The sequence below is a fragment of the Schistocerca piceifrons genome, chromosome 3, assembly GCF_021461385.2.
Source record: "Schistocerca piceifrons isolate TAMUIC-IGC-003096 chromosome 3, iqSchPice1.1, whole genome shotgun sequence".
In the NCBI taxonomy this organism is placed as follows: domain Eukaryota; kingdom Metazoa; phylum Arthropoda; class Insecta; order Orthoptera; family Acrididae; genus Schistocerca; species Schistocerca piceifrons.
This window is the reverse complement of record NC_060140.1, coordinates 757,728,278-757,741,528: the sequence shown is the minus strand read 5'-3', so window position 1 is coordinate 757,741,528 and position 13,251 is coordinate 757,728,278. Positions and strand designations below refer to the sequence as shown.

Here is a 13,251-nt window from a genome sequence, read left to right as displayed (position 1 = left end):
CACAAACAGCTGATTCAGCAAAATGTGAATCCATTTCGTAACAATATTAGTGTAATATTGATTTTGTATACTTTCCAAAAGGCTCAATATCCTTCTGCCCTTTGAACAAGTCATGCTGTGTACTGGTTGTATCAGTAGGACTTAGATGTCTTCTGTATGTATGTAGCTCCCAACAAACAGGTAGGATAATAGCTGTCACTAAGGAGCCTTTGCTGGTGAGCTTAAATACCAAGTTGCCAAAACTGCTACACATTGAAATTTATTACTAGCTGATGGGTTTCAGTATGGAGGCTATTTGAATTATCTTCTTTGACACTTAACACTTCACAACTGGCAGTAGCTTTTTGTCCAGAACATTATTCATCTATCTCATTTATCAGTGTCAAAACTTTGACTAATATTTAGGCTACATTTCCTACTTTAATTCATGTTGTACTCTCCCTCTCTCCCCCCCCCCCCCCCCCCCAACTCCTGCTGCCCCCCCCCCCCCCTCCGGAATAGGTACTGCTCCAGAAAAGAAGTTACACTGACAAACATTAAGTAAAGCAGATATTAAACTGTTTTTGTTGAGGAATTACTCATTGACCAAATGTTGCCAATATTTTGATCATTTGAGCCCTGTGTCCTGCTGAAACCGTACTATTCAAGAGAAAAAGCACCTTATTTTCAGTGTCAGAAATTTGTAATATTATGATCTAACACTAATAGTTTCACCATAAACAAAAAATGAAAGTTTTGTTTGTCATTGAAATAGTTAAAATGTAAATGAGCTTTGTGAGTCATCACTACAAACACGACTAAGGTTTCTTCTTGCAATGATAATTTTGTCTACATGAATCACAGGTGTCACAAGTAATCTGTTTCATTCAGTAGTTATGCAGTCATTACTTTTTACGGTTGCAAAAACCATCTAATTGTATGAAGTTCAGAAGTCTGTCATCAAGCAAAGATATGAGTACATATAAATTCCCTGACAGTCTCACTATTTTTTATCATATGTGTTGTAGTTATGGGTTGCCATCATGGTGATTAAAAAAATAGAAAATCTAGGATAGAATAACTTTTTGTAGGATAGGCTGCTGCTTACCATATGGAGGAGGAGCTGTTGAATAGTGGACAGGCAAATTTAAAAGCAAAATGTTGGATATTTACTTTTAGATGTCTGAAGTCTTTCATCAGGTCTCTCTCTCTCTCTCTCTCTCTCTCTCTCTCTCTCTCTCTCTCTCACACACACACACACACACACACACACACACACACACACACACACACAGGGGGGGGGGGGGAGAGAGGGGGGGGGGGACACTGTCATCTCTAGGAGCTGTCTCTCCTGTCTCTCCTCTACGGTAAGTGGATAGTGGGAGTACAGCAGAGGTGTCAGATGGAGGGAGGGATAGCAGGACGGGGGTGAGGTAAAATGCTGTAGTGCTGTGTGAGGGAATGTGCAGGGACATGTTGGGGCCAGGATGGTGGGCTGCCAAGTACAGCATCAGGGGGCTGTGTGGGAGGGAGGGGGAGAGGACTTTGGAGATGCATTGGTGGTAGATGGTTTGTATGGGGCTGTAGTGGGTGTAGGGAAGGGAATAAGGGCTGGTGGAGGAAGGAGACTAATAGACTCAGTTCAGTGAGGTCACTAGTTTGGTGATTGAAACGTTCAGGACAAGCCCTGTACCTAGCCACTGCGCAGAGCCTGAGGAACCACATGTGACCATCCAGCCAAAGTTCCTCATGGTGTGACATGCGAGTAAGTTCCAGTCCTTCCCAGTGATCAGTTTGTTATTTTTCACTAACTGTAAGTGGAACATGTTCATACAAATCTCTGAGGAGCAACAAAACTGTTTTGGGATTAGTGCAAAGGAACAGCTTTTTGTTTGGTGAACCTGAATCGTCTAACTAAGGGTTGGTCAGTAGTGAGGCGCAGGATAAGGACTCTCGTACACAGTCGCATTTTATTGGGGGGGGGGGGGGTGGGGGGTGAGTTTTAACGCATTTTTTGATAAACATTGAAATTTTACCAGCTGTTTATACTGCTCGTTCTAAGCAGGGCAGTTCTGTCAGCTGCACAGTAATTTCTCTTGACCGCACCTTTAGGATTTGACTTCATTGCAGATTTACAATCTTATACGCAGGGCACTATGCAATCCTGAAGGTGATAGAGCAGATGAGGTACATTCAATGTAATTATTTTCTCGTTGGTTCTGGTTCCCTAACTGCTGTACATTCCATTTATCCAACAGAAAAAAATGTACACAGCAGACAAAACACCTTTGACATGCCACTATGGAAAGGGTAGGAAGTATCATTCTGCCAGGTACCAGGTTACACGGGATTGCAGGGAATTGAACAAGCTGATGTGGCAGAAAGGGACTTGTGCAAGGAATATAATGTTCTACCTCGTGCTGTCCACTTGTGTGCTACTACCTCATTGAGGAGAGTTAAGTGTAATTTTGAGAGTGTGTAGCTAGAGGTACGAAATAACAAACCTTAGTTTGTGAAACCAGCAGTTTCACTGCGGCGAACATCCCTTTAAAAGCAAAGAAGTGGAAAGAAGTGGCTTTAACATAGTTCAGAACAGGTCACCTTGACCCACCAACACCTCCTCCAGCAGTAAGTTGCATTTTATAACATGACAAGAGAGCTGTGGTTCTTCTGGATGCACTGTTTTAAATAAGATTGAGACTGGTATGGAAAAGGTTTTAAAGTTTTGTGTGTTATTAGACTCCTGCCCAAATTACTAGATAGCTTGTTTTAATGTTGTCTTTCAGTGTGGTCGATTCATCTGCTTTTTTAAAAATGTTCGAGAACTATCTGAATCATAGTTCTATAAGTTGGACTGTGTGTTCACTATTCTTGTAATAGAAACTGAGAGTCATATTTTTATTTCAGTAATTTTTAATGTCCATCTAAGGTACAGTTAACCAAATTTTCCATGTTCTCAAAGTGGTTTTTCATGTTATTAATTTGGGATCAGCCATATATGTGCACAAGCACATGTACCCAAGTAAGAAAACCTTAGCACTTATTTCATACGATTCTCGTTTTGTTTGATATTTTATGTGATGACTGAAATAACAGTTTTACAAAGTATGAGGAATGGTGTGCGAATGCATGTGTGTGCACACACACACACACACACACACACACACATTAAATTATATTTGTAATTATTCATATTAATATATTGATAAGTAACTGCTGTCTTTGTTGTCATTGTGAGATGGTCTTTTAAAGTTCTTATGCAGCTGGATGGGCCACTTTCTCAAGATGATTGCTCTGAGGAAAGGCTTTGTTTCTCCCACAAAAACACATATTCATATTATATTCATTATCATTTTGATCATTTCTCATACATTGTCCAGTTTTTCAGATACTTACCTTCTAGAGATTAGATTCCATATAATACTGCTGAATTGCATACTCAACTCGTATGTAACAGTGACTTACTATTACTCGCAAGTGTGCTTAAAGTTTGAATCTCCTACATTTCTAATGCTCTTGTCATCATTGGAAAGTTGAACCATAATCTTCCTTCTTTCTTTCCTTTCTGTCAAATATAACATTGACTATCAGGAGACCTCATAAAATTTTGAGACAGTAATGCAAACTCATGTTTTTCCAAAAAACTTTACATCCTCTCCAAGTGAATTCCAGCAAGTTATCTGGTCAGGTGCATATTCTCAAAATAATTACTGAAGTCTACATATTATGCTACCTCTGGAATTTTCTTCAGGAATGTTTCTTGGGTACACACAGTTGTTCCCAGGGCCTGATGGCCATGGATGGTTTCTCTGACTTGTGAAAGGAAAAAGAAGTCACATACAATAATTGGATTGTTAATTGGAACAGGTATATTTGGGTTTGTAATGAGCTTTCATCAGGGTATAAAAGGATCCTGAGTGAACTATTTATTCTGGATTATTTGGACACTTTGTCTGATTTTACTGTCATACCTTCTTCACAAAAAATTGTAACAGTAGTGTATCTGATTGTAGTACATACCATTCTTTTGATCACTCTCCTTGCTGGTTTCACTTTTGATGACTAATCATCATTGTGTACTAACTGCTGTGTCATCTCTCTAATCTACCAGAAAGTTTTGAAGCAATACTCACTCCACTGTAAAGTTAAAAATTCATTTTGGAAACAATCCCATAGGCTGTGGATAAGCCATTCCTCCACAATCTCCTTTTTCCCTTAAGTGCTGGCCCCGCATGGTATGTGGGGGAACTTCTGTGAAGTTCGGTAATTGGGAGGGTAGATTGTGACCTGTGCACGAATAGCTCAGCAGTAAGAGTATTTTGTGGAAAAGTAAGGTTCTGGGTTCAATTTCCAATCCAGCACAGTCTTAATCTGGCATGTAGTTTCTGCCTCAAGAATTTACAGACTGTACTGCGGATGCAGTAGGTGCCATCCACCAACCATTCACAGAACAATTACATTGTTTTCTAGGACAATTGTTTCCGGGTCCATTGATTCACATTTGTTTTTAAGGAAATTTCTTTCATGCTGGAAGTCACTTATCCAACAAAATAGGATGGTTTTGGAAGGATAACCTTACATAAATCACAAATGCGATTTTTGATGTACTTATCCCTGCTCACAACTGCTTTTTCTCTGTGGCCAATAGTGATTAAATACCATGTGGAAATATGCTTTTAATAGTTGTACACTGTTGAAAGTTGTAAAGATAGATAGACTGATGCTGCAGTGAAGTGTCTTTTTTGGAAGTTCATTGGTAAACTAAAAAAATAATTGTTCTTAAAACTTTGTCATTTCTGTAGTTTTCTTGGCATAAATCTGATGTAATTAAATTTTCCTGGAGACATAGGCGTCTCAGTTTTATTTATAGCCCCCCCCCCCCCCCCCCCCCCTTACACTTGAGATACAGGGACAATTTAAAAAGGAGAAAATAGGCTGAAGGCGTGTAATTGAAGTTTGTGTTAGGGAGGGCATTGGACGAGGATACTCCATGCAGATGTGTTACGTATAATGCTATGGTGGTGTAATTGCTAGCACATCTGCCTGGTAAGCAGGAGACCCAGGCTCAAGTCCTGGCCGTACCACAAATTTAAGTCCATTTCTTCAGCTTCTGTCATTTTCTTGGCATGATTGATTTATTATATATTTTGTGGCATTTAACAGATTCATAATTACGTTAAGATCTCTTCCTCTCTTTTCTAAATATTGTGTGCAAATGAAACCATGTAGGCCTACTTTGTTAGAAACCTGAAATCATTCTTTTGACTTTCAGAGTGACCTAGTCACCGTGAGAGCTGTGAAAGATCAACTTCCTCCAATTCATCTTAAACCTATTATTGCCCTTTAATTTAAAGGCAGTGTCATCTTATTGTATTTGACTTTACTGAATTTTTCTCGACATAGGACAACTAAAGCTATGTAAGACCCACACAATTGTCAGCGGCATAAATCTGGTTCCAGATTTTACTTATGTCCATTCTTGATTAAAAGCTTTCTTTTTCTATTGTGGTCTATGGAATTCAGGTAATTTCCTCACTCCTTAAGTGCTTCCAGTGTACACTGAAATTACAAAGTTGATTTTTTTTTTTTTACATGATGAGTACAATCAAACTAAAAACTTAATGATTTATTTGGATTTTTTTTTTTTTGTGTGCATTGTAATTTGGTTTTAGTATTCGTTTTCTTGTGGAACTTTCCATTTCAGATACGTGTTAATGGAAATAATACAAAATTTATTATTAATTTTCATTGTGTTAAAGAGCTTCATGTCAACTGTTCTTACACAACACACAGAAATTGGGGACTTTTATTAGTCACGTATAAAATGTATAAAAGCTATTAGAAGTAGATTTAATGAATAGTTGTTGCTTAGAGTCAATGTCTAATTTATAAAGTGAGGATGATCTGTGTTGCTCACATTTTGAATAAAAAATTGTTTAATTTTTCAGAGCAGCAGATCAGTGATTTGGAAAGCAACTTGTCATGCAAATCAGAAGATTATTTTACTGTCAAGAAAGACCTCAGTAATGCTTTGTGTGAAGCATCTGATTTGCAGAAGAAATTGCAAAGCTTACAGAATGAAAATTTAACATTGCATCAAAAAACAGTAACGTATGTATTCTCATATTTTGTCTGTATTTTCCTAGAAACATATTTATTCTGATCTTTTTGCTCTGTGACATTTTCTCTCTATACATTTTTTTCTAAATTTTACCCTTGAAATTGTTTTCATTGTTTAGTAATGTATCATTTTGGAAAGACTGTTAATGTAAGTAGCTGTGGCTGTCTATGTTAATAATAGGAATCAAAACAACAGAGGCCATGACAAAATCAAAATAAAACAGAGCAACCCTACTGAAACTTTACAGATACTATAATGTAGAACTGCTTTCTTATTAGAACTACAATCAAGGTATCTCCACCTGAGCTATATCCTGTCTTATATATCTGCTACTTTCCCTTTTTACTTTAAAGCATGCTACACAGAATGGTGTCTTTTGTTAATCCATCAGACAGTCTCGTGTAAATGTTGCAGCCTGTCTAACTTCTGTATTTTAGTTTCTTTTTCATTGCCAGATCATTTTTGTTACAGGTTGGAGAAGCAGTTTGAGGAATACAAACTTCGACATGATGCAGCACTTGTGGAAAGAGATAATGCAAGAAGAGAATTGGAACAGAGGTTGTGTGAAATTCGTGTTTGTCATAGCGAAATTGAATCACTTACGCAAAAATTTGATGCTGTTACAACAGAAAATTGTAGGATACTCCGTGAAACTGGGTACCTGAAAACCAAAGAAGTGGATCTAAAAGTCAGGTACATTCCTAAAGTGTGTAGTATTGGCAGTTGGAGTCTAAAACTTGTATACCATTTTAGTTGCAAGTGGGTCTACAACCACCACAATTTGTCGAATGAGATTACATTCTGCCAACCAGCTGTCATCAGACAGATTGAGATATCCTTTTAGTTTTGATTTCAGTGCTGCACAGTTTTGGATTCTGAAACCATTTTCAGATGAGTGTATAGTATACCAATAGAAATGGACGTACCTAGAGTGCAGGCACTCTTCAAATCTCACAGTATTTGAAATGTTGGGGTTAGCTGGACTTCACAGTTAAGGAAATTACAGCGCTCTACTAATTGTACTAAATGATTGAAGATTTGCTCTCATGCTTCCAAAACATTTCTGCTGTTGTAAAAAAGTTAACATAGTACACACATCAAAAGAAGCTTGACATCACCCCGGTTCCCAGAACTCCTGAAGATAGATGTTGACTGTAGATATTGTATCACAGAGACAGCTCTTTGACTGTTCAGAGATGTCACTAAACCTGCCCAAAGATGTAAACAACTATGCATGAGCAGCACCTGTTAGACGGAGGGGGTCTGACAGATGATCAGTTCCAGTCATTCCACCAGGAAGGAGGTACACAACTCATGTTGTCTATAGTTCAACCATGCCTAGAAGGTCAATAACGCAGTTTAATCGCATCCGCATTGTTACTTTGTGCCAGGAAGGGCTCTCAACAAGGGAAGGTCCAGGCATCTTGGAGTGAACCAAAGCGATGTTGTTTAGACATGGTGGAGATACAGAGACATGGGAATTGTCAATGACTTACCTTGCTCAGGCCACTCAAGGGCTACTACTGCAGTGGATGACCGCTACTTACGGATTATGGCTCTGAGGAACCCTGACAGCAATGCCACCATGTTGAATAATGATTTTTGTGCAGCCTCAGGACATCGTGTAATGACTCAAACTGTGTGTAATAGTCTGCATGATGCGCAACTTAACTCTTGATGTCCATGGAAAGGTCTATCTATGCAACTATGATACCATGCAGCGCGGTACACATGGGCCCAACAACATGCCGGATCGACTGCTCAGGATTGGCATCATATTCTCTTCACCAATGATTGCCGCATTCAGCCATAGAGTTCAGCTTTGATAGACTAATTCTGTGGATGACAAACCATCTCAGGCTGTAGGAGATTGGAGCTTCAGATCACCTAGCTACTTCAAGATGTTTACACAGTGAAAATTATAATGGCCTGTGTTTTTGATGAGTTGTCATCAATAATCTGGATGCTTGGGTCAGCTGTGAAGGTTGACTTAAAAAAAAAACACACAAAAAATCTAAATGTTAGGGACAATCAGAACCATCAAATCAGAACATTGGGATGAATAACTAGAGTGTAACCCCGCTTTTACACTTTCAAGGTACTTCAAAAAATGGTGTAAAATGTGGGAAATAATGTTGTAAGCTGTAAAAGTTATGTATAAGATACCCCCTTCTACTTTATGTATGACATATGTACATAAAAGGTATGAAAAGACTTGTCAGGGACTTGTTTATTATCCAATGAAGATTTATTATCCAATGAAGGTTTATTATCTAATGAAGGCTTATTATTTAAAAAAAAAAAGGCTTATGTAACTGGAACTGATAACTGTCTGGGAAGTAGGAACGTTAGACTCATTTTCATATGTCATAATCGATGTTTTGAAAGCCTGCAGCTGTCATTCATTATTTAAATAATGAAATACTGCACTAGTTATGTATTTTTTCATGCGTAGCAGGATGCAGTTTCGAGAATTTTTTCCCTTTGTCAAGTGCAAATATATACATAAGTATTTTGTGTGGTGTTTGAATATGAATTATTCTGCGTCTCATGCACTGTAGTCGTCTTTTCGAGGTTATCAGGTACTGTGCCTCATCAGTTATGTTGGAAACTACACACACACACACACACACACACACACACACACACACACACAAGCAAACTATCACTCACATTGTTTGTTTGTGTAACATCACAATAAATACATATGTAAATACTGCACTTGACAACGAGAATAAATTCTCAAAACACCTTTTACTCAGTGTGAATAAAATACGCACCGGCGCTGTGTTTAAACTAAAAACATTTGAGCAATGCAAAGTGAATGACGGTGCCAACTAGTGCTTCAAGTGGCCATACATCGAAACACACTAAATATGGTTCACAACAATCACAAAACTGCATTTGTGCAGTAGAGACAGTTTGGAAATGGTTGTGATTGGTCATGATATCTTCGTTCGAACGAACTTAGTTACTCCCATCAGCCACCACGCCACGTAGAGCTTGGCAGTGGCGGGGGATGCGGCATGAATTGTTCTAACTTTTACATGTTTACCAGTTCAAATCTGCTTAGTAGAGTGCCCAAGTGTCCCAATACTGGACGGCCAACATCTTGCTAGCGTCATTTTTTCTCCACAAACATTTTTTCGCAGTGCATAAATTGTGGGAAAATTATAAATATGTTGATGCAAAATCCTGTGCAAATTAACATTGTGGGCATAGGAAATGTGACGGGATCAGTGAAAAATGTTGTAAACAGTGGGAAAACATTAATTCCAGGAGTGTAAAAGCAAGGTTATTTTTACTGTATATCACATCCCAAAAGGTATGAGCTTAGGGGTAATCAAATCAGTTTATTGTGAACAGCTCAGTGCCATTGAGGAAGAATTGCAGACAATCACCAGAGGTCATCGTCTCATCACTGAACAATTTTGATGCATATTGACCATTCCATGCCAATTTTAAGATAATTGTAAATTCAGAGTGGAGAAAATGTGGACCAGATTATAAAAGGTATAACATTGTATCAGTATTGGTTAACAGCTACCTACTAATCACCACACATACAGGGTGGTCCCCTGTGCGTCAGATGATAATTTGAGAGGAACTGGAGAATATACTGCATCATTCTTATGGAGATAAAAGGTAGCCATTGGTGTTTCTATGTCAACTAACATTGATTGAACAAAGTTACCAAAAGATACATGTAACAATTGCCATCAGTTGATGACAGTTGGACCTGTTTGAAAGGAGTTAATATGTAATGGGAAACCTGGTTTTATACCTCATTTTTGACACGTGATTACAATAAGTGTGACATTGTCGTTTTCTGGAATATTTGAGGAGCCTTTAAAATACTTAACAGTGATGCTGAAGTACGTCTGAATTGCATCTTTGTCTGTGCCTCTATGTTGCCCAATAAATGATAGTCTTGGGCATAGGCATCTGTAGAAATTTATCCGAACGGGAAGTTTGTCACATCCTGAAAATTGTCGTATTTAATATAAATGAGTTGGTCATTTTTGATAAACCCACTAGAACTAAAACTAAATGTATCTGGAGAATTTATGATTATCACTTCTAGAAGAATTCTCTAATGAATAAAAACTCTGTAATCCAGATTACAAGGAGAGGGGGGGAGGCAGCAGCAAGTGCCCCTTCTGCCCCCCCCCCCCCTCCCCCCCCGTCATCCCCCTACCTACAATTGCTAGTAGTCAGTGCATGATTCTGGTGTCAGTGTGACAACATTTCTCCAACCCTTGGTATAGTGTGGACAGTTGCAGTTTGCAGTAGGATAATAAGCTCGAGACATTATACATTTTAAAAATGATTATGCTTCTGAAAGTGTCATACACAAGCAACCATAGTATTAAATTAATTGCTAAATTGATAAGTAATTTATTAATAAATTTCAGGGAGAAGGAGTTAGATGATGAGCGTGACATTCTTATGCAGCAGATTTCCAGTCTTAAGAATGAGATGAAGAAGACAATGGAGCAAAATTCATATCTCGAAAGAGAACATGCTGTGAGAAGAAATGAATTTGAAGTGCATTTGTCACATAAAGAGGAAGAAGTAAGCCCATATTTGATTAGTATTCCTGTAAATGAGAGTCGGACATGTGCTAATATACTAACTGTTATAACTTCTAAATAGAGTATTATTAGTTATTTCAATAGAATTAAAGTTCAGCTTTAGAATACTTTTTTCTCAGCTACGGGTTATTCAAGAAGCTAATGAAGAATTGACTGCAACTGTGGAGAAACTCAAAGAGCAGCTAGAAATTTCTAAGCAGACTATAGCACAAGAGCGTGAGAACATGGAACGTTTGCATGAGAATCATTTAAAAGAGATTCAAGCGCACAAGACAATGGTAAATGAACATAAGGGTATGTAAGCTAAATATTTTGTCTCTGATCTTTTAATCTCTTTATATTGCATCAAGCAAACTATTCATTATAGAAAATTCAGTGGAAAACTCTTTCTCTCTCTCTCTCTCTCTCTCTCTCTCTCTCTCTCTCTCTCTCTGTGTGTGTGTGTGTGTGTGTGTGTGTGTGTGTGTGTGTGTGTGTGTGTGTGTGTGTGTGTGTGTGTGTGTGTGTTTTGCAGCATTATCACTATACTAATAGTTGTTCCTAACAAATTGTTTGTCAGGCCAAAGGGATAATGCAGTCTCCAAAGCACAGTACTTTGAATACAGATTAGAAGGTGTACAGAAAGAACTGGAAGAAACTATGGAACAATATGAGAAGATGGTAGGTTCAGTGGAAGAACATAACAGTTATCACGAGAAAAGGCACAAACAGCTGGAGAAAGAGAAGGAAAAGTTGAAAGAAGAACTAGAGATTGCAAATGAGATGGTAAAAACTGCTTTGAAAGGTATGTTTTCCTATTAATAGTGCACTGGAGATTTGTTTCATGTGTTCTTTTTCCTTCCAAATGAATTTATTAACTTCCCCTTTATATTTTTTCATTATGTTCCTGTCACAGTTATCGTTGTGTAACTATTCCTTCGTTCATCATAGAATAAAATGTTCCTCTCAGTCCACAAGTCATCAAGAGTACTCGGTAAGAACAGCTTGCAGTTGTCGTACTCTTTAGGATATTATTGGAAAATAGGTTTAAACTAATGTTCACCCATCTCCTTAGTTGATGCTGTATTGTGGAGTGTATCACGGGTGATACAGGAAAGTAACCTACAGTTTCCTTTTTAATTACGTCTTGGAACGGGGATCACTGCTCAATTGAAATTATTTGTGCTTAACTAGCAAGCACTTGATCTAGGCATCTAGATTTGTTAGACTGACAGTCTATCAGTCTCATTCCGTAGATATCTGTCACCACTTACTTATTCTGATGTGATCATTTCAGTCACATTAATGGTGTTTCATAATATTTTTACCTTCATGCTTGTCATTTGGGTTTTATTATGTCTTCAGATGGGACATGTCAATATAAATGTACAAGCCACTGAAATTACATGGGTAGTTTCAAAATTCATGGAATGATTTGACTTGTGTAATGTGTTCTTGTTAGTGCTGAGGGTAAGTATTTTGATTGGGGATGTCAACCATTTATGACCCATGAGAATAGTGGGAAAAAAAATTGTGATGGGAAAAGAAAAATATATGCTAGGTACTGAAGGCTGAAAGTTTCTGGCTTGTAGTTTTGTACTGGACTTTTGTAATTATAATCCTGTATATATTACACATCACATTTATTGCTAAATAAAGTTTACTTTTAGTACAGTTTGCATAAATTAAGAGATGCAGTGCATAAACTTTCATTTGTGAGTAGGATACCATGTAGTCCTTTTGGATTGTTTGATTTTTGACATCATATTAACAGCATGGTTATTAGATGTGAAGCTCGTAATTGGATTTGACAAGAGAAACAAAACAAGTAAGGTATTGAACTAACTGACAAGTAGTGAATTTGATTTGATGAATACAGAGCGATGGTAAAGAATTGGTACTGTGTTTTTTCAAACTAGGGTGCAGGGGAACAGTAGCACAGCCATAGACAATATTTTTATTCATTCTTCATTACTAGATGGGCATTCCATTAGTAAATGCGTGAATGGCCTTTCAGACCATGATGCACAAATTTTAACACTAAAAGGCTTTTATACTCAAACTGAGGTCATATTTAATTACAAACTATGTAGGAAAGTTAATCCAACAGTAATACAAGAGTCAAGGAACAAGAGTGGCAGGATGTTTATAGTGCCGATAACATCGATGATAAATACAATACTTTCCTGAACACATTTATCGTGATCTTTGAGAGTTGCTTTCCATTAGAACATTCTAAACAGGGTACTAGCAGTAATGGGCATCCTGGGTGGCTGACTTGTGGGATAAGGATATCATGTAGAACAACGAGGAAATTATATCAAAATGTTAGAAGTAGTCACAATCAAGCTACAGCAGCCCATTACAAACAGTATTGTAAGGCGCTTAAAAATGTTATCAGGAAGGCAAAGACTATGTGGTATGCAAATAGAATAGCTAATTCACAGGATAAAATTAAAACCATATGTTCTGTTGTGAAGGAAGTGTCTGGTCAGCAGCACAAGGCCGATGATATAATGTCAGTTTGCAGTAAAAATATTTCTGTTACTGATAAATCAGATATATGTACAGTATTTA

The 13,251-nt window shown here is 37.6% G+C and overlaps 1 protein-coding gene across 1 annotated transcript in view; it reads left to right on the top strand.

Annotated features, from left to right (window-relative positions):
• The window catches only part of LOC124788324 (nucleoprotein TPR-like), a 393,071-nt gene that overhangs the window by 31,411 nt on the left and 348,409 nt on the right, over positions 1–13,251 (top strand). Inside the window, exons 2-6 of the mRNA XM_047255562.1 lie at positions 5,928–6,090; positions 6,572–6,793; positions 10,516–10,675; positions 10,815–10,989; positions 11,255–11,479. Of these exons, the coding sequence (XP_047111518.1) occupies positions 5,928–6,090; positions 6,572–6,793; positions 10,516–10,675; positions 10,815–10,989; positions 11,255–11,479 (945 nt within the window). The remainder of the gene's footprint in view (positions 1–5,927; positions 6,091–6,571; positions 6,794–10,515; positions 10,676–10,814; positions 10,990–11,254; positions 11,480–13,251) is intronic.